Source organism: Ciconia boyciana, chromosome 1 (genome assembly GCF_034638445.1).
Source record: "Ciconia boyciana chromosome 1, ASM3463844v1, whole genome shotgun sequence".
Classification (NCBI taxonomy): domain Eukaryota; kingdom Metazoa; phylum Chordata; class Aves; order Ciconiiformes; family Ciconiidae; genus Ciconia; species Ciconia boyciana.
In genome coordinates this window covers 65,148,474-65,175,716 of record NC_132934.1, presented here as the reverse complement: position 1 = coordinate 65,175,716, position 27,243 = coordinate 65,148,474, and the positions used below count along the sequence as shown (strand labels likewise).

The 27,243-nt window shown below is 42.7% G+C and overlaps 1 protein-coding gene across 2 annotated transcripts in view; it reads right to left on the bottom strand.

Annotated features, from left to right (window-relative positions):
- Positions 1-1,148: 1,148 nt before the first annotated feature.
- TMEM178B (transmembrane protein 178B) overlaps positions 1,149-27,243 on the bottom strand; it is a 225,095-nt gene continuing 199,000 nt past the window's right edge. For both annotated transcript variants that reach the window (XM_072849645.1, XM_072849656.1), the window contains 2 exons: positions 21,439-21,576; positions 1,149-1,525 (listed from right to left, as the gene is read on the bottom strand). In XM_072849645.1, coding sequence (XP_072705746.1) covers positions 1,275-1,525; positions 21,439-21,576 — 389 coding nt within the window. In that variant the 3' untranslated portion in view covers positions 1,149-1,274. The remainder of the gene's footprint in view (positions 1,526-21,438; positions 21,577-27,243) is intronic.

Genomic DNA, 27,243 nt, shown 5'->3' with positions numbered 1-27,243 from the left:
CCCTTACAAAAATTAGCTCCCCTTTTCTCCTCGGCAATGGCTTTTGCCCAGTTGTCTTAAACATCTGAAATGGAAACTCAATGAAATCCCACTCCAGCAAATACCTGGGAAGAACAACTGCCAGGGCTCCCCCCACCTCCCTTCTCCCTGGTCGGTCTTCACTTGGATCCACCACCCTGAACTCTCAGATGCTCCGTGGAAACAAAAAAACATCCTGAAATTCACCAGAGGAGACATGCTGTCTCAGACCTGACGGCTTTCCTCACGCTTCTGCAGTGGCGGTGCCTCAGTCTTGGGCCACAAACACAGCATGGATGGTTTAGTGGACAATCACATTGCAATGTTTTAAATTTTTCTTTTTCTTAAAAAAAAAATAAATAAAAGAAGAGGGAAGAAAAATTTATACACACATGTATCACAGCATTTTCAAAAGGCCTTCTGCTGCATTTACGTTAGCAGTTCAGCCTCAGTTGTAAGCCTGGATGTAAGGCAGCTGGAAGATTAAAACCGCATTGTTGGAAAGTCCGCTGAGATGTCCTCATGGAGTTTTTTTGTTGTTTTCTGTTTTTATTTTGTTATATCTGTTTATTATTATTATTATCACTTGTTTGCTTCTCTCTAAAGTTTGGCAGGCAAAGAGAAAACGCTTTTCTGCTTTTCCCCACACATTCTGTCCATTTTGTTTTCTGTGTTTTAAGCAAAAAAACCCCAAAAAACCCAAAATCAATGACAGGGCAGGCTTCTGTCATTTTGTTTTAAGAAAGAAAAAGGAAGTGGGTGGGTTTCTGATAATGGCCTTGAGGAGGTACATTGTAGAGGTGGCTTAAATGCTTGATTTGTTCCTTTGCTTGCTGTTTGCATTTTCCCTTCTGTCTGCAATGGACAGGTTTTTTGTCCCCCCCCATCCCACCCTCCATGTCCTGTACAGATTCTGGTTCCAGATCCCCCACACGGACCCCCTGTTCCCCTTCCCAAATGGCAGTAGGTAGGTGCAACTGGATGTTCATTCAACCTCTAAGGTATGATGCTGAAGTTAAGAGTTGGATGGAAGAGCCATGTGAGAGAAAAGCTTTCCCATCGCTGTGAGAAAGAACGAAGCAACACAGAGTCCGGTGGACATGTGAGTGCCGTGTTGGACTCAGCTCTACCTTGGCACTGGCATTAATTTGAGATTTTATATATATATATATAATTATATATACATATATATGCATGTATAGTTATACATAGACATATATATATATATGAATGTGTGTGTGTGTTTGCTGTTTGTTTTAGCACACTGTCCCATTCTCAGGTCTAGATTTGGGGCAGTTGGTCCTGGGGACAGGTTGGACAGAAGGGGCCAGAGTGCAGAAGAAGCCAGAGATAAGAGTGAGGCCCAGGCCCCCCCACGCACAGAACATGGACCAGCCATAGCCATGGCTGATGTCGTCGGGAAGTCCGTACAGGTAGCGGGGGTAGCGGGAGAGCTCAAAGTTGATTCCAGCCACGCACGTGCACAGTGAAATGATGCAGAAGGTTCCTGGAGGAGAGTGGGAAGGGGAGAAGGAGGGAGGAAAAAAACAAAGAGAAGTTAGAAGAGTGATAGACATACCACTTTCCAAGTCGCCTGAGAAGAGCTGGTGCAAGCAGTAAGGAAATACCTAAGGGAAGATGTTTGGATAGAAAGTGGCTTAGTCTAGTGGCTCCACAGGGAAAGAACTGAGTGCCACCAGAGCCTTGAATATTGAACTGGTGCTGAACAGAGCTGTATGGAGAAATTTCAACAGGAACAGTTTTTTCAATATGAGCACTCCCTTGGGAACCAGAATGCTTCATGAAACCATTGATTTTTCTGGAATTTTGCTTTAGACAAATACAGAGTGAATCATCACGTTTCAGTATTTTTTTGGGGGGAAAAAAAGCTTGCATTTTTTGTTTAATTTTAGTTTTTCAGTGATGGATTTTATAGAATAAAATTTTACAAAATACTTGACATATTCTGGCTCTGTTGAAACGTACATTTGAAATGACTTGGGAGATTTTTTCAGACTTTTCTTATATCAAAATCTAAAATCTTTCATTATACACTCCCCTTTTAAATATCACCGTCAAAATCTTAAAATCCCTCACAAAATTCAGGTTCTACCCTCTGCATGACTCCAGTCCCAATCTAGATGCCCTCTGCAGTGTTGGGGAAATCTTCAAAATATCCTGTTCTTGTTTTCCATCTCTGCAGCAATATTTCATTTCTTCCTGAGAGCACTGTGAGGACAGGCTTCATAACTCTGTCAGGTGGTAAGTGTTATGGAAAGACACACGTATCAGATGAGGCTGAACCTTAGCCCACCCAGATGAGTCTAATTTTGATCTTTGGCCTCCAGCTTCATCAAAGCTAAACTCTGAGCTCCTGAAATGTCATAGTTGCCACCCACACACGAAATAATGGATAGCTACAGACACTACACGCCTGTCTCAAGAGATAACAACTAAAGTCAACATAAAGTTGGTAGTTTAATTTTCTTCTCTAATTCCTCCCTATGTGGGCCTCTCTGAGTTGCCTGGAGAGCCCTAGGCACAGAAGGCAACCTACAGGACACATGCTATAGTAACACGCATGGTCAGCCCCGTGTGTTGTCCCACTGTTCATGCACACATCAGTAGCATGCTACATGTGCTACGTGTGCAGCATGTCCTGCATCTGTTCACTAGCAGCTGCTGGCAAGGAATCTCCTACTCTTCCTGGTCCCATCTCTAAGATAGCACGATCCTCTAAAGCAGTCACAGCCAGCCTGGTTTTAGTGTCAAGCTCCTTTCCTCTGGTGCCCTTGCCTCCTTCTACTCCTTCCTGCCCCCTCCTGCTTCTCTTCTACAACACTTTTCCTGTTGTTTCTCTGCTGCTCTGCTTTTTTTAGTTGCAGTTGTATTGAAGAAATGGATTTTACACTCCCCACTATGCAGACACAGGTAAGATTATGTGGTGAATTCACCTGGAATTAGTCTCAGAAACTGGGGGCATTTGTAGGAGCATATGTACACCACCAAAAATGTGTGGACTTTCTACCATACCCACCTCCTTTACTTAGTGGGAACATCACACAGGTCTAGAATCTGCAGGCAAATCTCTATCATGGACCTGCAGTGAGACCACCGTCACGGCCCTCTCTCTGTTCCCTGTTCTGATCATTGGTTTGTCTATTTGGAATGTCTTTTCTCCAATGTGTTTTGGAGTGCCACTTGTAGATACTCTCTGTTGTAAAGGTCAGGGAATGTGGGAACTCTGGGTGCCTCCCCTAATGCTATATATAGCTGCCAGATGGCCAGGTTATTCATAAGTACTCATATTATGATAGTGCCACAGGGTACAGTCAGGACCAGTGAGCTGCTGCGGTAGGTACTATGCCTATTTAAATGAAAACGACCTTCTTGCCTCTCACCAGCACCCAATTAGTCTATAGTCAGTGCTCTGGACTTTTGCAAAAGCCTTGTGAGAGCCCAGGCTCTGGAGCTGTCTTCAGAGATGCCCTACGCTGCTTCGAAGCACAGAGCAGGATAAACGGGGAGGTCTCCCTCCCAGAATCCCTTACTCAAAAATCAGGTTGGTTGATTAGCAACCACACATCTCTTTCCATGTTTTACCATGTCACTTAGGTTAGCCAGTAACATGAAGGTGTCTGGCAAGAACGTGGTTGTTCCTTGTGTGACATGTCAACATGACTAGTACATTGTGGTATCGGGAAAAAAAGGATCCATCAGAGCCACGGTGCTCTGAACCAAGCTCTGTGGTTCATTTCAAATGGCTGTGGTTAGAAAATGACATGAAAGGCCTCTCTTTGCTAGCAAGAACATGATAATTTCAGCTCTCTTGAAATGTAAGATTGTTAAGAGAGGTGGGTGGGAAAATCTGTGCGGCCAGACTGAAGCTGCATTTGCTAAGTACAAAAGGAAAGGAAATAACTTTGGATTTCAAATACTCCCCGTGCTTTCATGCTTTGTCCTGCCTGTTTTGATTACAAGCTCTTCAATGTAAGGAGCATTGCTTACTCTTTGTATTCGAACAGTGCCCAATATATTGGCACTCCACCTTGCTGGGGGTATTCTGCCCCATAACAAACGAACAATAAAGAAGAATGAGTAACAACAATAGAGAATAAAGCAATTCATGAGCATGAGACTTCTTTAAGAAAAGGCTGCCCCTGTCCTGCCCCTTCACTGGAGAATGTGCTTATCCCGCGATGATAGATAATGACCGCCGTGCACAACGTTAGAGGATGCATAGCATGGTCCTCAGCCAGTCACTGGGGTGCTTCTGCAGGATGTCTTGTACTGCACAGGTTTATCAGCCTCCCTAGTGCTATTCATTACAGACACAAAAAATGCCATTTTATACCACCTAGAGGAATCTTTATGGCCATTATACGAGTCCTATGTGTTGTTTGTATTCAGCCGAGCAAGGAAGTTCCCACTTGTAGTTAATCTAGCCTCTCACCAGGAGGGTTACTGATGAAAACTGACTACGGTTACTACCTCAGGACTGTTTGGTAGCTTTTCCTCATGAACTGGCAATCACAACACAAAGGATCATCCTTGCAAATTGCACAGTTTTTGGCCATCATAGTGAAAGAGTCGTGGTTGGAAGGGATGCAGAGACTGAGCTTACTCTTGGAAATGCAGCCTCTCCTAGTCCAAGTAAGACACAGAGCCGGGATGGCAGGAGGAGGGAGGCTGTCGCTCCTGCCCATGACACTGCCTGCACGATGGACATGGCGCTTCAGAGGCAGCAGGATTGCAGTAAGTCATGAGTATCCCCAACCCTGAGATTCTTTCTCTCCCCAGAAAATAAACTGAACCCTTATTTACTTTCCTGGTAGGCTCTTGCCATCAGTGAGGTGCCCCCCTACATGTGCACTAATGCCCCAGATCCCCGGGCAGCTGTAGCAATACAAACTTTTCTTTCTTTGTGAAAAACGCTTCCCATAACTCTGGCCTGAGCAGACGACCAGACCTGAAGGCTGGTCGTCCAAGGCTCGGCACTTGCGCTGTGGCACTGGCACACAGAATGGGAATGACAGGCAGTAATAAGAGCTCACCGGGGATGTGCTGGTATGTGAGCTGGACAGGGGAGATAAAGACCATCTCCTTCAGCAGCTGGGGAGAGCAGAACGCACTAAGTTCTTTGTGCGGGGATTTACATGTTATCATCCTAAGCGAAACATTAATGAATAAGACAAGGCAACAGCGGTGTTTTTGACAAAGGAAATTCACGTGTCACTGTGAAATGCTTCAGTCAGGTGAGAGACGAAATTTCACGTAAAGCCGTGTCTGTGCCACAGAAACTGCTGTTTGACATGTAGTCAAACCTCCACCCTGACTCCTCGTCAGACAGCCGCCCTTCCTCTCGGGCTGGTTTTGACAGTGCCTGTCCTGCTAACGGACTGATGATCAACAGTGGTTTGAGCACCTGAGCTATTAAATACCTCATGGCTGTCCTGTACTTTTCCTTCTTCTATAGTATGGAAGAAGAATATTAAACATTGAACTGAATGTCTCCTCCATTTAGACTGGAAGTTTGTTTAGGACAGAGATGAACTTATTTGCTATATATGTGTATAAGATTCAGGTCCTGCTGTCCTTGCTGCAGGGGCAGACATGGTCAGGAGAGGGATGGCTGGGAAAGGTAGTATTCTGTGTGGATTATGAGTCAGAGCCCTTTGCTGTAGCTGTTCTTAAGCATGGTTATATCAAGAAGACCTGTGGGCCTCTGCTGCTAGGAATTATTTTTTTTCCCGTAAACATCTCTTTTCTTTCCGATCAGCCCGGCTGTGCAAGGGGCTGCAATGCCTCCATTTGCAGTTTTCAAACCTCACCTCCAGGGGAGAGCAGAACTGCTTGTGAGTGAACTGATTTAAACACAAGCAGGCTCAAACCATCCATACCAAATATGTTTGAATTTTGCCTCATGCTAGTGCCCACCTGAACCATGTCAGAAGCCACGTCCTTTGCCTACAGAGCCTGCAGGCTCGGCTTCCAGAGCGATAGAGCTTGAGGGATTTCACAGGGTCCATGGTGTTTTGTGAGACAAGAACTGCTGCCTTTCTTAGATACGTGGCAAACGAAGGTGAGCCTTCGTGGTGCTGGTGTGCAAACAGGCCCCGCTATCAGGAGCTTCATCTAAACATCCCTGTCCCTGGTATTAAGGATGAGGAGTCTGACTGGAGCTGTGTCCACCCCTTCGGCTGGCCGGTGCCGTCCCCTGCCCCGCGACACAGGAACTGACCATATGGGCACTCCTTTCGTTTAAACCATCATTGGAGGCAATTTAAGGTAACGACTTCTCTTGGCTTGGAAAGGTACTGGGTCATTTGTGTGGTCCTTCACTCTGCCATGTCTGGAGGAGCAAAAACTTCTTATCTCACCAGAACACAATTTATAGGAGTCCACCTCACTACGCCTTCAGGGAAAGAGGGAAAGAAAAGAAAAAATACCTTTGGTGGATGTCCTCACCTTAAGAAGACATCATCAGTTTGAATCCAAATCCAAAAAGCCAGTCATTAAAATCACAGAATCACAGAATCGTATAGGTTGGAAAGACCTTTAAGATCATCAAGTCCAACTGTAAACCTAACACTACCAAGACCACCACTATACCATGTCCATAAGCACCTCATCCAAATGTCTTTTAAATACTTCCAGGGATGGCGACTCAACCACCTCTCTGGTCAGCCTGTTCCAATGCTTGATAACCCTTTCAGTGAAGTAAAATTTCTTAATATCCAGTCTAAACCTCCCCTGGCGCAACTTGAGGCCATTTCCTCTCTTGTTACTGGAGATCTCTAATCACTTGTTACCTGGGAGAAGAGACCAACACCCACCTTGCTACAACCTCCTTTCAGGTAGTTGTGGAGAGCCATAAGGTCTCCCCTCAGCCTCCTTTTCTCCAGGCTAAACAACCCCAGTTCCCTCAGCCGCTCCTCATCAGACTTGTGCTCCAGACCCTTCACCAGCTGCGTTGCCCTTCTCTGGACACGCTCCAGCACCTCAATGTCTCTCTTGTAGTGAGGGGCCCAAAACTGAACACGGTATTTGAGGTGCGGCCTCACCAGTGCCGAGTACAGGGGCACGATCACTTCCCTACTCCTGCTGGCCACACTATTTTTGATACAAGCCAGGATGCCATTAGCTTTCTTGGCCACCTGGGCACACTGCTGGCTCATATTCAGGTGGCTGTCAACCAACACCTCCAGGTCAGTTGCCAGGTTCTGCCAGGCAGCTTTCCAGCCACTCTTCCCCAAGCCTGTAGCATTGCATGGGGTTGTTGTGGCCCAAGTGCAGGACCTTGCACTTAGCCTTGACCTGGGCACCAAGCCCACCTCTGAGACCCTACAAATAATTTTTTTTATTATTTGGGAAACATTTCTTCCATGTCTGACAGAACGATGCTTGTCTTTTCCCTTTCCCCAAAACCAGGCAGAAATGACTCATGAACTAACTGTGCTGTCAGATGTACAAAGTAAACAAACTAAGAAAACCTGATTCTTTTCCCCTTCTGTTTTTTGCAGAGATAGAAATGTCAAGTATTACTTATAAAAACACCAGTAGATAAAAAGAGAAACACAAAGGTATGGATTTTAAGATGTCCTCTGAAACCAAGCAGTTCTCAAATAAATGCGAATCTCTGCCTTTTAAAGTATTTTTAGTAGCTGCCATTGATGGCAATTTGTGGCCACTAATGTCTTTGGAAGGAGTGCTGTTTATTTAACTATCATCACTTTTTTATTAGAGGGTTATAGGGGAAAAAAATCTCACAAGTGAACAACATTATCTTTACTTTCTCTCTGCCCTACTAGCTTTTACTATTTTCAAGGTACATCAAACAAACAAATAAAATGAGGTCTGATCCTAAAGTGGAGTGTGTACCATTAGCTATTTAAATTATATCAAAATCAAATGAAATTATTAAAGAATAAACTGAATTCCCTCCCAACACAGTGATGACAAAAGCCTTTTGGAGGGAGCAGCTTTGCAGTAAACTCCTTCTGTGCATGGATTAAACGCCTCAGCAGCACGCAGCTCTTGAGAACACTTTATTGCTCTGTGCATACACGCATAGAATATAAATTATTGCTTAATTATGTACTGTTCCAGCAGAAGCAGCTTGCAGCATCACCGATAGGTTGCAGAATAGCAAGGGGTTTACTGGAAAATTGCCCTTATAAAAAAAGCCGAGATGGAAAGAGAAGTCTGACTGGGTGATGGAGATCCAGTGCGGTGTCCTTGTGAGACCATAAACCCACCTGGGTTGGAACTTAATACATTTTTATTTTATACTAAGAACCAGAGTAAACTGCGGGGTCTATAGCGGTGCTATGATATTGCATTATAGTCACTGTCAGAATGCGGTTCGCATTTGGCCTTTGGCCTCATGCCTCAAAATGTACCAGCGGCATCCGTAACCCACCAGAGCTGTACACCTGCTGTGTGTTATTTCAGCAGCGGTGCCTGTCTGTTGAATTGCCACTGCACAAGCCGTAATATGTTATGGCATCAGAGGACTATGTATCCTCTGTCACAACTGCAAATACTTAATGGGTACCACCCTTAGGTTCATGCACATCAGTATAGTATATGGAACAATATTAATCAGTATAGTATATGGAACAACATTACAGCACTTGAGGGCTGATCTCCAGTTTGCTATGCTGGTACAACTGACAGTCAGAATATATTGCACATTACAGCACCCTGCAGATTGGCACATGGTGACATTTCTGCTATCGTATCCCACGGTGCATGGGACTGCACCAAGAGTGGATACCCCTGCTGTGTACTAGCACAGCCGTTGAGCACCAGCTATGAGCAAGCACCCTCTGAAGTTATGAGTTGGCACATAAGGCAAAAGCAACACTACTTAGCTAAAGGCACGTTGTCTTGATAAAATGGGATAGGGAGAAAGAGGGGAGCTGAGCAAAGCCTGGGTTGAATAACCGTCTGATTACTTTAGCAATGGTGATCCTATGCCCCACCCAAAATAACCTAGCAATAATAAAGTGACTTGACTACAGCCATTAAGCAAACATAATGGCTGATGAACTTGCAGCCACAACAGAGGAGGCAGCAAAAATGGTGCCTGTTGTAGTAGTGGGATGTGATTCAGTATTTTACTGGGAGCAGAAGGGAGAGAAAGTCAGAGGCTCTCTTAAAGTCAAAATGAAGAAACAACCTAATGAAAGGTTAGTGAAATTATCCCATCCCTGTGCTGACAAACACCATGCTCGGCAACAGACAGAGGCTGCCGGCAGGTTTGTTTCATCCCCTGCAGTATGGACCTCCCAGGAGGGCCCAGGCAGAGGCTAAAAGATTAAATCGAAAGGGGCACTGGAGGTCTGAGCAAACTCTAGTGACTCCATCACATCTCAGATTTGCCAGATGACAAGACACATAAGTTTAGTATCAAATCGTACCTCAGGCAGGTGCTTCCCAGCCTAGCGTTTGCCAAAGCTGAAGAGAAACTTGTGGGGTCAGGTTGGGTTTGCCTTGTCACATGACATCTCCCATAGCATGGAGAATCCATGCACCACATTGCATTTGGTCTTTTAGGAACAGGTCATTCTGCCTGTCTGCACATAAGGTCTTTTTCTTCCAGTCAAAAAATTGAACCTCTCTCAGAAGGAACCTCAGAAGGAGCCTCAAAGGGTTTGTGGAATCCTTCTTTTGTAGGAAACCTTAAATTGCTGAAAAGTCTTCAGACAGATGTTCTTCAAGACAAGTGAGACTGGAGAACAGACACAGCACAAACAACTTCAGTGCAGCCTTCTTCCACGTTGCCTAGTGTATGCCACTAAAAATACTCTTAGAGAATACTTTCAGGGCTGAAAGGACAGAGTTACTCGCATGCCTTTTTAATCCTTTTCTTTGCTGAAGACACTACTAAAGAAGACATTGGGAGCTCTGGGTGATGGTGGTGGCTACCCAATTTGGATATTTTCCCCTTCCGATGTTGGAGAGAAGCCTATCCATTCATTTTTTCAAGTGACAAAAGGACTCTTTGGTTGTACAACTTTCAGTTGTTTGTACTGAATGTGAGCTGAGGATCTTTGCTGCAAAAGGCTCTGGGGTCTATTACTATTTCCCTGAGCTGACCTGCCAGGAACAGAAAAATCCTTTCTGTATGTGCTAAGTAATACATTTATTGAGATATAATAGCCAGAAATCAAAATAAGATATAATTGTCTTGTCAACAAGGACCACTGAACGCATGCCACCCCTATGAAGTTTACATCATTCACGTGAATGCTTGCAAGCAACAAACTACCTGACCCCTTTGGTACTGCCTTAAAGGGTCACAGGCTGAAATCTTCTTTCCTGTTGCAGAGGAAATACCTCTGAAACCTCTGCAGCCCATACAAGTACGTAGGCATGACTTATCTCTGTAACCCTTGGAAGAGCCAGGTCGGGCAGAAACGAGGAAGGCCCCACTCATCTAGTTTCTGCCAGGTCCAGCTGCTTTTTCTGTGGAATTTCCAGTGGCCAGCTGGACTCTGTCCAGGCAGATTAGACCAAGCAAGCATAGCAGTGATTTGTCCAAGGGGACTGTTGTTTTTCTAAGTTGACAACCTGAGGAGCCGAGAAGCTGAATCTAAGCCTTGCTTCATCCTCTGCATTTAACAACATCTGCCACACACAGAAATTTGCTCCGCTTTCCTTCTGTAAAGAATTCTTCCTGTCTAGCAAATCATGACAGTATTACTCTTCCTTCTGTTGCATGTGCAGTCTTTCCTCTTTGATACCAGGCACACAAACAACTCAGCAAACATTTTTTTTTATAAAAACCAACCCAATAATAAATTGGAAAACAAAATGCCAGTTTTGTTTTCATTGTATTCCTTTGGCCTTGATGCCTCTTGCCATTGGAATGCAGAAGCCAGCAACAGATCACAGACCTGGTGACATTATTAAGGGATAAGGAAAAAACACAGAATTTTGAAATACACATAACTTGTTTTCCAGGACTGTGGGTAGGACAATCTTCTGTATTTCTATTGGATCTGTCTCCCCTACTTTGCTTCTACTTTAATTCACCTCTGTCAGCCCCCCAAAGACCTACTGACATCCTTGAGAAGCAAACTAGATTGCATGCCTTTACAAACTATGCTAGGTTTTCTGTTCTCGTAACTCTAGAAGGTACTGATACTTCTGCCAGTACCTCCCATCCTGGTGAGGGAGAAATTGCAAGTCAGTATAGCTGACTTAAAATGAACACACACAGGAGTATGAATAGTTCTTTTTGTTGAAAAGCCAGAGTGAGCTGACTCCTTAATTTACTATATGCCAAGTTCAGGGAGACCGATTTGAGTTAAGACTGAAAAACAATGTTTATAGGTACACATACACTACTTGCCCTGTCTTTTGCTCCAGACTATGAGATCTCTGCACCTCATAACGAAGCCTTTCCTCTCCTCCTAAATGCCAGTGCTCTTCTGTGGTCAGGTACAAGGTTGCTGGAATTGCTTGTGTTGGTATTTCTCCCCCAGCGTGCAAGTGCACATCTAGGAGCATCAGAAATGAGCCACAGGAAAAGAAATGCAACACATTTGAAGGTTGACTTTGAAGTCAGCTGATAATGTTTCCATGGAGATCAAATGCTATGGAGTTGACAATGAGTTCTCTTGTTGTGCTGTTCCTTCCAGGAAAAAAAACCACCCACCTCTAAATGACTATCCCCTGCAGTACCGCTGTGTTATTGATTTGAAAAAAACCATTTCTATATTCCACCCCACCTCCAGTCTCTTATGGAGGTGTTAATTCATAGGTCCCTGCATTTCAGGGTAAAATTTGTCAGTATTGACCTAAAGAATCAGCTAAATTCCTGAGGTATTGCAAAAAATGGCATCTAATGAAAATAGTATTCTGTGAGAAGAAGGACATAACTCTGCTTTCAAACTTATGCTGTAGGGGATGCAAAGAAGGGTGTTATGATTCCCCTTGAGGAGTATTACGACATGAAATTATAAAAGAGCATTTCAGCGGCAGGTACGTAGTGACACACAGAAGCCCGTACAGTGAAAGTAGGTGATCCTTCGTATTTCCAGAGTCTCGAAAGTAGGTGATCTTTCGTATTTCCAGAGAGTGTCCTATTTTGTTTTCAAAATGGGTGCCAGCATTAATAAATAAATGTCAAATGTGTTCTCAGTGCACCAGTAAGCATGGAGAAGTACTAGAAGTAAAGACGTAACATGCTACCCCAGCTCTGCCTTTTAAGCATAATGTATGGTGAGCCTTGCCATGCCGTCAGCTGAGCAACTGTTTCCTTGCTTGGAAGCGCTAAACAGGCCACCCTGACATCATATTAACACCCCAAAAGATGGCGAAGGGGATGTATGTTGATGATTTCCTAAATGTTTATTTTTGGAGTGAAAATAGGAAATTAGATAACATTCAAAAGGAAATTGATACTAATTTCTAAAGGGCGATTACTAATGGTTAGTCCGTCAGGACGAAGAAGCACCTCCAGCCCTATCCACGTATGTGGACTGGACATCTATCTGTCCAGTGGACCTATACCCATATATATATGTATCTGGACGTGTATCCATCAGTGTCCAGGTTTTGAAATACATAAGAAAAGAAGGGTCACTCTTTAGGCCCCAGGAGCATAGCCTAAAAATGGGACCAGAGATCATGACTTGCAATCCCGACTATGAGGGTAAAAAACTGTGTAGAAGAGAAGTATTTGAAAAGAGGGACTGACAAATCCTGAAATTGAGGAAAAAGGGCATTTTTTAAAAAACATATAACTCTTATTACCTTAATATGCAGTGTTCGGCCTCTTTACGTTACTGCCTGATGGGCACTGAGGCACAAAGCCTGCATAGCTGCTCCGAGCTTGTCTCATCACAGGTCCATAAAGACCTTCATCAGCTCCTTTTCTGCCTTCCCCAACACCCTTGTACTGTGTTTGACCGTTTTAAACAATCAAGAGCCTTAGAGAGGTTTAAACATTTAAAACCTATTAACGCTGTAAATTAAGTCCAGTTCATTCCAATTCAAGATCTTAAATCACTTTAGAGCGTATGCAAAATTTGACCAAAAGGACAAGTAGGAAGAAGAGCGTACGTGTGTGGTGTGGGAGGCGTAGCAGAGGGGGGACTGACCTTGTTCCTCTGAGGCTTGTTTCAAAGACTTTTGTAACAAATTTATGGCATCTCTTGATACAAACCAGCCTTTGTCTCCCTCTGGAGGTCAATCCACATAAATAAGTTCTTACGGTGGTCTGCAAGAAGTTTTGCTGAATTCTAAAGTTCCTCTGCAGTTACCCAGCAGGTCGAGGGAGGGGATTCTGCCCCTCTACTCCACTCTAGTGAGACCCCACCTGCAGTACTGCATCCAGCTCTGGAGCCCTCAGCACAGGAAAGACATGGACCTGTTGGAGCGGGTCCAGAGGAGGCCCACAAAAATGATCAGAGGGATGGAACACGTCTCCTATGAGGAAAGGCTGAGAGAGTTGGGCTTGTTCAGCCTGGAGAACAGAAGGCTCCAGGGAGACCTTATTGCAGCCTTTCAATACTTAAAGGGGGCTTATAGGAAAGATGAGGATGGACTTTTTAGTAAGGCCTATTGTGATAGGACAAGGGGTAATGGTTTTAAACTAAAAGGGGGTAGATTTAGACTAGATATAAGGAGGAAATTTTTTTAAATGAGGGTGGTGAAACACTGGAACAGGTTGCCCAGAGAGGTGGTAGATGCCCCATCCCTGGAAACGTTCAAGGTCAGGTTGGACGGGGCTCTGAGCAACCTGATCTAGTTGAAGATGTCCCTGCTCATTGCAGGGGGGTTGGACTCGATGACCTGTAAAGGTCCCTTCCAACCTAAACTATTCTATGATTCTATGATTCTATGATTATGAATTTAGTATCTCCCACAGGATTAAAACATGATTGGCATCTCATTTTTTCCAGTGATCCAAATTTTTTTGAATTATAAATACTTTTCAAACTGGCAAAAGGTATTATGCCTTTGCGAACACTGTATTTATGCCAAGCTTCACTGCTCAGATTGCAGGCACTTATTGTATACCTCTGTTTTAGTAACGATCACATGATGTTGCTTAAGCTCTGTATGCATATAACTGTGCACATATGTGTGCATTTGCACTTGCCTTTCCATATGGAAAAAAAAGATTTTATGTAAACTTTCTAAAGCTATTCCTTTTGGGAAAGAAGCACATGAAACTGGATTTTCAAAAAATAATGTTGTGGAAAATAAAAAAATAAATATGGTCACAGAAAATATCTTCAGTGTCATGACTGATCATGTCATCACAAGTAAACATCCTGAAGAATGGGTAGAGACCTTGATCATTACTGAGAAATAGAAATCCTAGGTGCCCTGTGAGACCCACCGTATTTCCAGATGAACTCCAAAGAATGTCTTTTACTTTCTCTTTTTGTTTATTTTTCTCTTTGTCTCCTCTTGGCAGCTGCTATGAAGGTACTTCATAACTGCCTAGGAGATGTCAATCACAGAGCTTTGCCTTACACTTGCTGTATTAAATTGCTCCGGTTTTGTTTCTTAAAATATTCAGCAGTAGCATGATTATTTTGAGATGGCAGGACCACAGTTGTGTAGGATAAACACTCTTATTTTCTACCGCTATGTGCTATTTTCAAAGTACAGTGAGTTAAATTTGGGACGCAAATGACTCAACAGCTGGTAATGATCCATGGCTGCAAATACACAGATGCCTCAGTTGTCATCTACTAACATATGCACAGCGCAGGCGAAGGAAGCACAGCACACAGGCTTGGGGATTTTGAAGACAAGACTCTCTGCGGAGGCGGGAAGTGAAAGAGGATACAGAAGTGTGCAGCGCATCTGTACTGACAACTGTGCTGCACGGGCTCCCAAGCCCTGTTTTGAAGTCCCCCTTTCTGATGGGGTTTGCGTCCCTCAGTATCAGCCTGGTCGTCAGCTCCTGAACACAGCGGGTAGCGCTCTGGCAGCTGCTGGGCTCTGGCACACATGTTGGCACACACCCCTGAGTGCGTCCTTGTCCCCCCGGCACCTTGCAACAGACCCACATGAAACATGGCATAGCTGGGGCAAGAGAAGGTGACCCGGTGTAAATGGTCAGTCCATCCTCTGGCTGCGGGGCTAATAAAGCAGGTTGTTGACTTACCCCTGGACTGAGGGAAGGGATATTTCTGAAAAGGGAGGAGGATGGAAATGATTTATAAAAGGTTGTTTCTCCCTAGATTACAATACAAAAGCAGAATGCACTCATACATTCGTAAGTGGGTTGTTCTTTATCTCTTTAATAAACATCTTTTCTTGCGTATCTGAAATAAAGCGTTAAATTGTGCCAGCACACCTGCATAACTTTATTTTTTCTTCCCTCTCACACATCTTTCCTGCCTGCTTATCTCTGCTGCAGCAGCCAGCATTGGAAAGAATAGGTCTTCACCTCTGCTGTGGGAAAAGCTTTGAAGCTTTTGTAACCCTGACCTAAGTCCTGCGAGTGTGGACGTGCTGCAAAGAGCAATGTCTCCGCAGCCCTCTAAGGTGGGTCAGAAGAAACCCAAATCAGCGGCAGAAGTGGAGCTGGCAAATGGCGCTTGAATCCCCCAGACTGGCAGATCATCACTGGAGAGAACGGAGGAGGAGAGGATGAAAGAAATCCCTGATATTTCTGAAATCAAATGCTAGGACAGAAAATCAGAGAGGAAAAACTCCATAGCACTGCTGTATGTGTACAGCAAGACTTCCAGGCCTTTCAGTGCCAGTAAAAAAGGGAATTTCAGACTCCCGAGCAAAGCCCCAAGCCCAGTATTTAATGCAAAAATGTCACTAGGCAAAGACAAGAAATGAGCTGCTATGTGAGACTACAGATCATTTTATTACAGATCTGCATGGTGAAGCTAAATCACATGAATAAGGGCATTTAGCAGCTGGAATAATTTCCAAATAGACTAATTAGAGACTGAATTATTAATGGTAAAATTTATAATTGGCTTAAAGCAAGGTTACAGCAAGAAACACACTTGACTTTGCAAAGAATAATGAATATTTGCAAGGCTAGTAAAATTATATGCTTCTCTAAGGAAACTGTTAGCAAACAGGGAAAAAACCCTAAAGTTATCCTAAAGTACATGTCACAAGACAAAACTGGCAGAGACCAGATAAGAGTGAAGAGAACAGGTAAAACAGTAAACAAGTGCAGAGATTATTTATTGCATTTATTTACCGTAAATTTGGAACAAAATAAGGCAATGCAGAAGTCTCTCCCTGAAGGGCTGCCTTGTTAGGCATGCAGTAAAACCCCTAACTATTTCACTGAAATGTGTTCTCAATACAAATTACAGACTTACAAAAGGAAAACAGATGAATGTGCAGCTGAAGGACAGAGCTCCGATAAGGATGATAAAACATCATTCTTTGTAGGTCTTTTAATACATTTACAAAGGCAAGTGATGTAGCTTTGGACAGGGATGTAATTTGGCCAGGGATAATTTTGTGCTGAAGCAAGTACCAGAACAAGATATTGGAAGTGCCATTTTATATTTCTAGCTGGGACAAGGGACAGCAGTTCAGCAGGGAGGTGCACTAGGTAGGGAAGGAGAGAATGCAACCACTGCCGAAACACTGGAGCGTGCCACCACGGGGCAGCCCTGCCACCCCACTTTCCCCATGGCAGGCACTGATGAGGAGGAAAAGGGCTTTGAAGCATTTAGGTACAAAGTCAGCCCTGCCCTCAAAACTAGAAATAAAGCAAGCCATGTGATGTTTCAAAACAGCTGACTGAAATGAAATCAGCGCTCAACTGGGAAAACAGCAGGCTATCAGAGATGGTCTTTAAAAGCTGATTTTATAAAGCAAGTACAATGACAGAAGGTGTGGTGAGGTTGGGTTTGCATGGTTGTGGAAGGACAATCAACCTAGCAGAATCTGAGATCCTGAAACAAGAAAATCGTATGAATGAATGTGTTGGAGAGCAGGTGGAAAAACCAATAGTTAGATGGATATATAGCTTGTCTGCTTATCATGATACAGGAAATATTCTTAAACAACTTAATGAAGAACTGAAAGGAGGGATTCCTGAAGATACAGGAACTTGCCTTGGTAGAGTTGCCAGTGTGCCATTTCATAGCATCCCAGCTCTTTGGAGCTGGAAGTAAAACTGAAATTTGGCCTTGACCTGGCAATAATATTAGCTGCTGTTGGGGGAGTGAAGACACCAATCAAATGAATTTACAGGTTTGCCATGCCACAAATGCCCCACATGTATTTCCTCAGATGTTTAACTGAATTCCTTTTAGACTACTACTAGGTACTTGATGAGCACGAAAGCATCAAGTTTGCCACAGGACTCTGACATTTGGAAGTAGCGTTACAGATGCTTCTAAAGTTCCAGAAATTATTATAAAATTACAAAATTACTGGACGACATGCCCAGTATGGAGCTTTTACTGGTGCACAGGTTTTCAATAACTTGCTTGTAGAGAAAACACAAGAAGCTGCAAGAGGATGTGCTTGGAGTCATGTATAATTTGAGTATGAGCCACTTCTGTAATAGAATTAAACAGTCTCAAATAAGATGCGTAAAATGAACTAGTCTTAATGAAACTTAAGAGCACAATTCCAAATGGCAAAACTCTCAAAAAGAAAAACTCTCCTACCTTACAGGATAAAATCATACTGACAATACTGAAATGAAACTACAACAGGCAGTGCGACTCTGGGTACAGGACGCTATGCAATAGTACCATCATGCAAAATGAGGTCAAAAATACTAAACATAATTTGCAGTATCCATCTGGCTCTGTACAAAATGAGGGACTGAAAAAAAATCCTACTGTGGTCAGGCAAATGCTATCATTCAAGATAAGGAATCCAAGTACAAATGCTACAATAAATACAGAAAATTATGCAAAAGAACTTCGGAAGCCATAAGAGACCTGTGATTGTTGTTGATACAGATACACTTGGACTAAACAGAAAAGATGAATTATTAATAATTTTTAACTTCTTACAAAACATGCTGAATAACAGTGTAAAACACACTGTAAATCACAGTTTACATGTCCTGGATTCCAGATGAGCTAATACCAGATAACGGCCTGCATTTCACAAATTACTTATTTCAGCAATTTGCTTGAGAAATTAGATCAAGGACACTAAAGCAAGTCCTTATTAGGCACTGCCACATGGGCTAGCAAGAAGACCGTTCAGTAAATATAATAAAGAACCAGAGGTCCAAGGAAACCACGTCTGGTCTTGTTAGATTATCATAGCACAGTGATTCTCAGTACTCCATTGAGATTTCCTGTTCAAAGAATAACGGGCAATAAGGGACAAAACCCATAGATATGGTAAGCCAGGAATGTTTAAGCATTACAGAAGAGCTATTTGTCTAGAAATTAAAACAGAGCAAATGCTACAAACATAGCCAAGACAAGCGGCGTGGCAAATGGAAGGGAAAGTTAGATTTCAGACTGATTATATAGCTACCAATTTAACAGTCTCATCCGTAATGAGGTCAGATGTCATAAGCCTCCCAAAGCATTTTTCCCACTATTGGACCAGAGAAAGAGTTAGGCAAAACTGAGAGGCACTCGGTCTCCGTGCATTTTGAGGACCAATAGGATGATAAGTTGACAGCATTCACGTCATGACAGAAGGAATAGCTTTGTATTCAAACACCGTCCAGCAATAAAAAGGTTCAAATTAAAAGATTCATTGGCTGTAGAAGGAATGACTATGTAACATATGACACAGTCTGAAAACATTGATAGCTACTGACCTTTAGATTAGATGGCTCTAGTTGTGTATTTTAGTAACTGACTGCTTCAGTTTGTAGATGTTACTTTATGCACATTTGCTGTTAAAAGAAATCAGGAAATGTATAGCAGTTGCCACTGACTTGTGCAAAACAAGAAAGAGAGTAACCTGTTGTAACCTTGATCCATGTGTCTACGCTGGAGCAGAAAATAAGTTTGATCTCTCAACACATCTTTATTAAAAATATCACACATCTTGACAGAATTTGGCAGGTAAAATAATCTGGTACCTCTCATTTCAATTAGTTTCAGATTCCAGCTGCTAGATCTTGTTATTATTTTGTCTATGCAGTCAAAGAGCATGCTACTATCAGATGGCTTCTTGCACAGGTACTTCCACACTGTGTTCAAGTCAATTATAAACCTTTTGTTAAACAGCTTCAAGCAATTGGCTTGCTGTGGCATGCTGTGTTTTTCTTGTTTTTCAGACCTTGAGTCATTCTTGTAGGTCTTCTGCAAACCTCTCCCAGTCTTTCCACATCCTTCTTTAGTACAGACACGAGATTAGGACGTCCAGAAATAGTTTTGCTTTCCCCAGAGATAACCCCACCTCATGCTCTTATTGTGTATTGCCATCAAAACTGGCACATTTAGCAGCTGCATTGCACTGAGAGCTCCTGTGCAGCTGGATGATCCCAGCAACCATGATCCCAGAGACCTTTTCAGAGCCGCTGCTTTTTGAAAGGCAGCCTCTCGTTCTGCAAGGATGACTGACACTTTTTGTTCCTAGTTCCATGACCTTGGATCTGTTTCCACTGAAACGCATATTGTTTGAGCATACCAAAAGATGGCTTTGTAAGCTATGAGTGACCCATCCCATTATGCATGGTTACACTGAGTCTTGTTTCACCTGAAAACTTTTATCAGCCATCTTTCAAATCACTGACAAACAAATAACATTAAGCCAATAAGTAATCTCTGCAGCTGCACTAGAAACTCTCCCATATATAGTGATAATTTCCAATCACTAAACAAAACTTAGCTAGTTTCTAATAAATTTAAGTTTTCTGTATTTATTTAGTATAGTCCTAATGTTTTAATCTGAATGTTGTGCTGTAGTAAGTTAAATACCACACAGATATCGGAGCTTATTAGAGCAAAATAGCCCCCTGTGCAAACTAAGCTTTTAATTACATAAGAAATACCAAGCTAGTTTGGCAGACGCATTGCCCATAAAGTATTGACACCCACAACAAACCATTTACAGGCATCCACACGTAGACCAGTGTGAAGACTATCAGACTTCAAATGTGTTTGTGGGCACCGAGAGAGCTAATGTCTAAGTCACCAGCACCAACAGCAATGGAACATAAATACTTGTTACTCAAGCACTTAACTCCTCTTCTGGGACTACAGAAGCTTTCCTGTATTTCACACACTTGCTGTGTCACACCACAGCTCAAATGAACAGGCGGCCAAATGCACTGAAGTGATGAACTGCCTGGGGGGCAAAACCCCAGCCAAACAAAAACCACCAGCAGAGAAAAGAAGAGAGAACAGAAATAGTGCTGTTCACTTTGAGACATTCACCCAGCACTGTGTCTGGGACTTGACTCTCACACCCTTCATTTTAAGTAACTGTGTGCCATGAAACCTGCTGATGACAGAAAGTTGGATGGCATCTGTAGTAAGAAAAGCTGGAACATTACATGGGAAACGTTGGATGACCTTGAGGGCTGATGTAGTAGAAATGGGAAGAAGCTCAAAAGCACAGAGTGCCAGGGCATGTATCTGGGGAGTAATAAACAGAACCTCTGCTGTAAATTGGAAGATCATCAGTAGGAAATTACAAAGGAGGAGAAAGGCCTGGATCTATTATCCAGCTGAAGGATGACTGTGGGTCTCCAGCATGACGCAGCATGAAAAAGGCAAATACAACCACAAAATACTTCAGGCAAGGGATTTCCAGCAGAGAAAGGGAACCATCACGTCACTTACACAAGGCATTGATGAGATCTTGTTTGGGAATGGTCCTTCTCGTCCGTATTTGAGAAAGGCAAGTACGAACAAGAACAGATGGCAGAAAGGACTGCTGGATTGATAACTGGTCTTACAGAGAAAAGTCTACAAGAAATAGCATATGTAGAGTGGGACAAGGAAAACAGAGGATGCCATTGCTCTTCATAGGTACATCAGAGAAAGAAAAGAGACACATGAACTAAAGGTTACATTTGACTCAAGAACAACTGATGAGGAATAAATATAGGTTAAAACTTTGAACACAGTTTCTAGTTATCAAAGTAAAGCGTCCCACTACGAAATAGGATAGTGGTGGGAATAACATCTGCATAATCTTCAGATTTTTATTACTAAATTTATTAAGCTTATTAAGTTTAAGGGTGACAGTGTTACTTGCAACAATAGAGCACTGCACTAAACAACTCAGAAGTCCATTTCAAGTCCTGTGACTTATGGACACTGTTTTGTGATAGAAGTAACATGTAACTACGGATGGGTTATCCTTGATGTACACCAGAAGGAGCTCGGAATGAAACCAAGTCCAGATCACCTAAAACAACTCTGAAAACATGTTTTCAGTGACTTAGAAAAGGAGGGACATGTGGAAAGAGGGATCATGAAAACAACAAGGAAAACACATTTCTTCAAACACCAACATGCTTACCTCCCATGAGGAAGAGAAGCCCCGCCACATACTGCATAAGGCCTCGATCCCAACAGCACCCCAGCACCCCGATAATCCATCCAAAGAGGATGATGGCCACAGCCATGCCCATGAAGCCAGCTGTCATCCTGCGCAGATCTGCAGTCGGGAAGACAGAAAAACAACATGCATGTGAACAGTGATAAATTAGCATCATCAGAGGTTCACAACAGTCTTAATCCAAAATGCTACTGATCTGCAAGGTCTTCAGTGTGTATTGGCACAGGATGATTTGAGTAAGGATGGTTCAGAGGGAGGACAATCCATAAATTAAGATACTAGCTCTGGCTGGGGAGAGAGAACAGCTGACCATGTCACCACACAGTGAAGCTCAGTGCAGATACACCCAAGTGACTTGTGACAATTTGCTCAGGAATTAGAAGTTGTAAAATGGCCTCAGTGCAACGCTATGCCTAATAGCTCTAGTCTCTAGGTACTAGTACAATGTCTGTTTAAAACCTGCCTTCTCATCTCCATCCATTACTCCACTGGATATACCTGCTCAAACTGATACGCAAAGCGGTCTCTATGCTTTGCTCCAGTGCAGACATGATGGGGGATTCACCTCAGTTCTGGCCCCCTGTGTGATCTTGGGCAAGTCACTGACCCCTCTGGGCCACAGCTTCCCATGTGTAAGTTGGGCCGTAGTGCCTTGCTGTCCAGCAGTGGTGAGTGTGAAACTCGGTACCCGCAGGATGGTGAGGCACGCAGATATTCTGGTGGCAGAGATAATAAATGCACTGCAGATCCATGGCTGGGGCATAGGACACTTTATTGCCCTCTCTTGTGTCTAGATGGTGACCTTGTCAGACGATTTTTGGTGAGGATGTTTTTGAGTGCTCCAGGGAGCACTGAGAGTAGGAGGAGGGCAGGGGGCTGGAGTGAAGCATTTTGTGCTCTGCAAGTGGAGACTGAGTACTACATCTGATATGGGTGCATGGAGTTGACCTGTATTTATTTCATAAGTAAAGGAAAAAAATCCCCAAGACCTAATAGAAGGAACCCTTAAATTAAGACCTGGCTATATTGCATATTTGTCTTCTGCAAAAAGGATGGGACTACTGGGATCCCTCCTCCTGCATGTGCTGGGAAAAAAATCTTCACAGCTGGTTTTGATGTGAAATCTGGGCAGGGAGACCACCTGGCAACCGAAATAGCAAGGACTATGAGAGCTAAAGAGCATCTTTACACCCTCAAGTAATGGAACAGATGGGGGCATCTTCACTAACATTTGATTGTTCCCTGTCCCCCCTCATACACGCACAGAAAGTTTAAGCACTGATATGTCAAAAGTATATGTGCAGGGAAAATTCCAGCCAAGTCAGCTCTCCAAACATTTGTTTCTTTCTTGAAACAATTTTTTTTTTTTTTTTTGCATAGCAATGATTTCACTTTCTTTCAAGAAACAGAATGCTTATGACAGGGGGAGGAAGATTTGAAAACTGTGAATCATCCACCAGTCTCTGTGCCAGCTTTTCTCCTTGGCTGGCCTTTGACTGTTTCTCAATTTCTGATATTTTTTACCCTTTTCCCACAGTGGATCAAAAGGACCACCAATACCAGCAGTACAGATTCAGTAAAATTTGTGAACAGTGATAAATTAGCATCATCAGAGATTTATAAAATTCGTTATCCAAAATGCTAAGTGTCCACAAGGTCTATAGGTGTGTTGGGACAGAATGATTTGATGCAGTGGAAGGCAGTTTACTCAGGGCTGTGTTCATTATAGCAATTCTCATGCAAGATCAAGTTGGAGAACGCAACCCCTCCCTATAACCGGTTCCTGTAGATTGTCACTGGTTTCTGCAAGGAGTCCCTCTGACAACATAAAGATTACCAGGCCTTCAGCCCACCAGTGACCAGGGCCCTTTTAAGAAGATGCATATCTTAAAATTCGTATTTTTATCTTCAGTTTTGTGACTGTGCCACCAAAACAAACAAACAAAAACTCTGCACAAAGCATTTGAATATGTTCAAGGAGAAAAAAGTAATGCATTTCCTGCAGAAACTCGTACTTCCCACAGGCAACGCTAGTCTCTGTTCCTTGGGAATTTCTCAGAGTGCTTTCTAAAACAAGCAGTAAGTGTTAGTAAGCATCTTTGATGGCAGAGTGTCTTCCTACTTTTCAGTCCATGAAGGACTGGGCTCGATTTGAAAGATAGATAACATAAGATGTTTACTGTTTCCTATGTCATCTTCAATAACAGCACAACATGTCTCTCAGAAGCACTGCACAGCTGTCTGTGTCAGCTCTACAAAACCCTTCCATTTTAACTTGCGACTGCTGACTCTGGGTAACACCACTTGCTCGTCCTCATGGAATCCTTCCTAGGAAGCATACCCTAACAATCTGCTTTTAATAAGCTGATTTAAATAGCTTTATTCAGCTGCAAGATGTCCATAACTCCTCAGACCTACCCCAATGACTAGCTGATGGAGCCAGTTTTCATAGGCTTCAGAATGGATGACAAGCATCCCCACATCCTATATACCAAACAAAGGAATGGTTTTTACCCCACTAAAATCAGTGTGAGTTTTGCCATTGAACAGAAGAGTTAAAGTAGCAGGACCAAGATTCCTAGGCCCAGTTTTGAGGTTTGCTTCCCTTGACCTCTCTTCCTGATGGAACCTGAAATTCCCTTTCTAACAACACAGCAAAATCCATCAGCATCTCAACTCTGGGCTTACATTATCTCGTGAAAAAAAACGAAAGCTAACCTCTGACAGACACTTAATACCACATATTAAAAAATTCAAAACTGAAATTCTTTATGAAATCTTAGTTCTTGCAAGTTCAGTGGGCTTAGTTTAAGATTGCCACTGCTTAGGCCAGTTGCAAATGTACTCCTCACAAGCTCATCCATTAGGGCTTACCTGAAATAAATAAAATACAAACTTTCTTTTCTATTCAAAACCATCTTGGCTTTTGTTCTGCCATAACCTTCCTCGAGGGCAGCCCTCGCAAATGGCAGTGCTGGCAAAGGGCGTTGCAAAGTTGGTCTCATAAACTGCCTGCGCTTGTCCAACAGCATCTTCCTGGTGCTCCTCACCTGTCAGAGCCCACATTAAGTCAGTGCTGGGAACAAGTCTATTCAAAGTTATTCTTCTGTGGGAAGGTACTTAATGTATGTAACCGAATCATTACCTTCAGGCTATTTAGTGAGGAGAAGGCCAGGGAACAGGAGCTTATATTCTCTGGACTCAAACCCCTATTAGTGGTACCTTTTATGATTACTGTTCTGTTGGTGTGGTGCTCGACATGGAAAGGACAGCAGAAAAGCAAAGATTTGCATTGTGTACTCAAGGCAATATACAAATTCTTTCTGCTAATTTAGGAGTAAGGGATGCCATATAAGTAAACAAAAGCTCATCAGTACAAATTGATGAGGTTTTGTCTGGGTTTGATTGGCACTGATAAGACCTTTCCTGAATACATCCTGCAAAGGTAAAAAGGGTCATGCTTTGTCATGTAACACCACTTTATGACATTTGAGCACATCCTGGGTTTGGTTTTTTTTATTTTTCTGAAATTGCTTTTATTTATTTTTAGACTATGAAATGAATGGTTCTCTACACTCTTTCTTTCTTCAAAAACCTCTCTGAGTAACTACAGCATCTGAGGATCATGGCGTGACAATCCCAATCAACTGAAGGAGTGACTATGCCAGCAAAATGCATTGTTGAATCTTCTGCAGCCAAATGGGAGCTGCAACAGCAAACATACCTTATCTTAGCTCACTCATGTGCACTGCTTACCTGGTTCTACAGCTGATCCTCTCCTGGATACCCATCCCAAGTCCTCACACTGTAGCAAAGTGCACAGATTGCAGGGGTACTATGAATCCCCCTTCTCCACCATCTAGTAATCCAAACTTTTAGAAATGTAGCTACATGGTGCAAGTAAGGAAAGTATTACATTGCTTGTTCTTTAAGACCTATAATACAGAAGTTGATTTTCAATGCCTTGCCTGTATGACCAGTAGTTTCAATGTTTTACTACATAGACTTAGATACCACCATCACTTGTGGGTGAAAGTGCAATATTATCTTTCCATTCATGTTTTAGAGACACCCTATTCCTCCTGTTTTCTTTTTTATATTAACAGACTAAAAGCTATGTGTGAGTATCTTCCCCTTGGGAGTACTTTTCATGCCTTAGCACTGCTACAGGTGCTGCTGCATGTAATAGTCAGGGAACTCAATCCTGACTCAAAAATAATGTGGATCATCAGGCAAGAAATACAGGCATCATGTTCATGTAGGCTGGAAACAACAAATTTCTTGATTGATAACATTGGAGAAGGGACAGGGAATGAAGTAATCCAATTCCCATGACTGAAACTGAAATGGTGAATTTGAAAGCCACAAGCTTCATGAATCGTGATGAAAAGAGAAACATTAGCATTTTAGACAACCTCCTTAAAATAGAGACAGATCCTCATAAAACAACATGCATTTCCTAAAAGCATTTTAGTCTTCCGCTGGAGAATATTAACTCTAAAGGTTTTCTGAAGATAAAGAAAGGCAGAAGAGCTGATTAAGATCCGTTTATTTCCAAGCAGCATGTGGTGGAAGGTTCTCTGTCAGTTTGCAAATGCCCCTGCCCTTCATTTCACCCTGATATCTGTCCATCTGTATTTGTTATGAGCAATAAAGTAATTCATGCTGGTTGTCACATCGTGGAAGAAGTTTCACACCCCAGCAGCTGCAAACATAACATGTTCTGAATCAGCGTTGCTTCTTGAAAATTTCAATATGCCTTTTTGACTTCTGATGTTCTGTCCTCTTCCTTGAAATCGCAAGTCATCCTTCTAAAGCAAGGTTTGGTCTTACTGTTGATATCTCTCTATCTTTCTTTACACAGAGGAGTTTAATAATACTTCCAAAATATTAGAGATTATTTTCCTTACAACATGAACAGGAAGGAAAATATGAGTCTCTTGTGAAAGATGGGGAAACCAAGACAAGATGAGAATAGTCAACCTGCCCATGGCTACGTGAAAAGGTTGTGAAGGAGCATATAATTGAATCTGTATTATCGGGCTTTCTGGCTAGCCCTTTAACCACACAGCACTGCTTTTGCTTTCAGAACTGCTTGTTCTCAAGCGTTCGTTACCAGATCAAACTACAGTGCTTGTTATCAGACCATCAGAAAGTGCAATACTGCTCCAAATAGTGTTTCAGATAGTCCATCCTACATCTCCTCCTTTCTTCTCCCTCAGGGAGAAGACTAATCAGGGACTAAGGACCCTCAAGTCTGTATCCAGAATATCTAGAACAGCTTAGAAGACACTCTGAGTATAGCGCCGTTCTTTCCTGAGATGTCCCAACAAAAGGGGAAACCGAAGAGGAAATCACAGATGTATTTCTGTGCCCCCCCTAGGACCAAATGTCAGAATATAGTATCGCCATGAGCAGAAATAGACTGGGATAGCATAACCCTTTAGCATAATCCTTCATTGCAGGTCACTTTGATCTATACCCTCCTGTACTAGATTCATTCTCATTTGTCTTTACCGGTGTGGGATTAAAAACATTTGTACTTGAAAATAGTCTAAATCACTCCTTTCTCATCTTTTTCCAAACAAATATATGTATTGGAAATTGTTCAAGAACTGCACACAGCCCAAGAGCACAATTTACCAGATTTCACTAAGCTTTGTTTAAATGACTTCTCTTACAAAGGATCAGCAGCACAGAGGTACCTTTCTCTGACATCATCCCTTCTCTTACCTCACCCCAAAACTACAAGGGGGGCAAGATGTA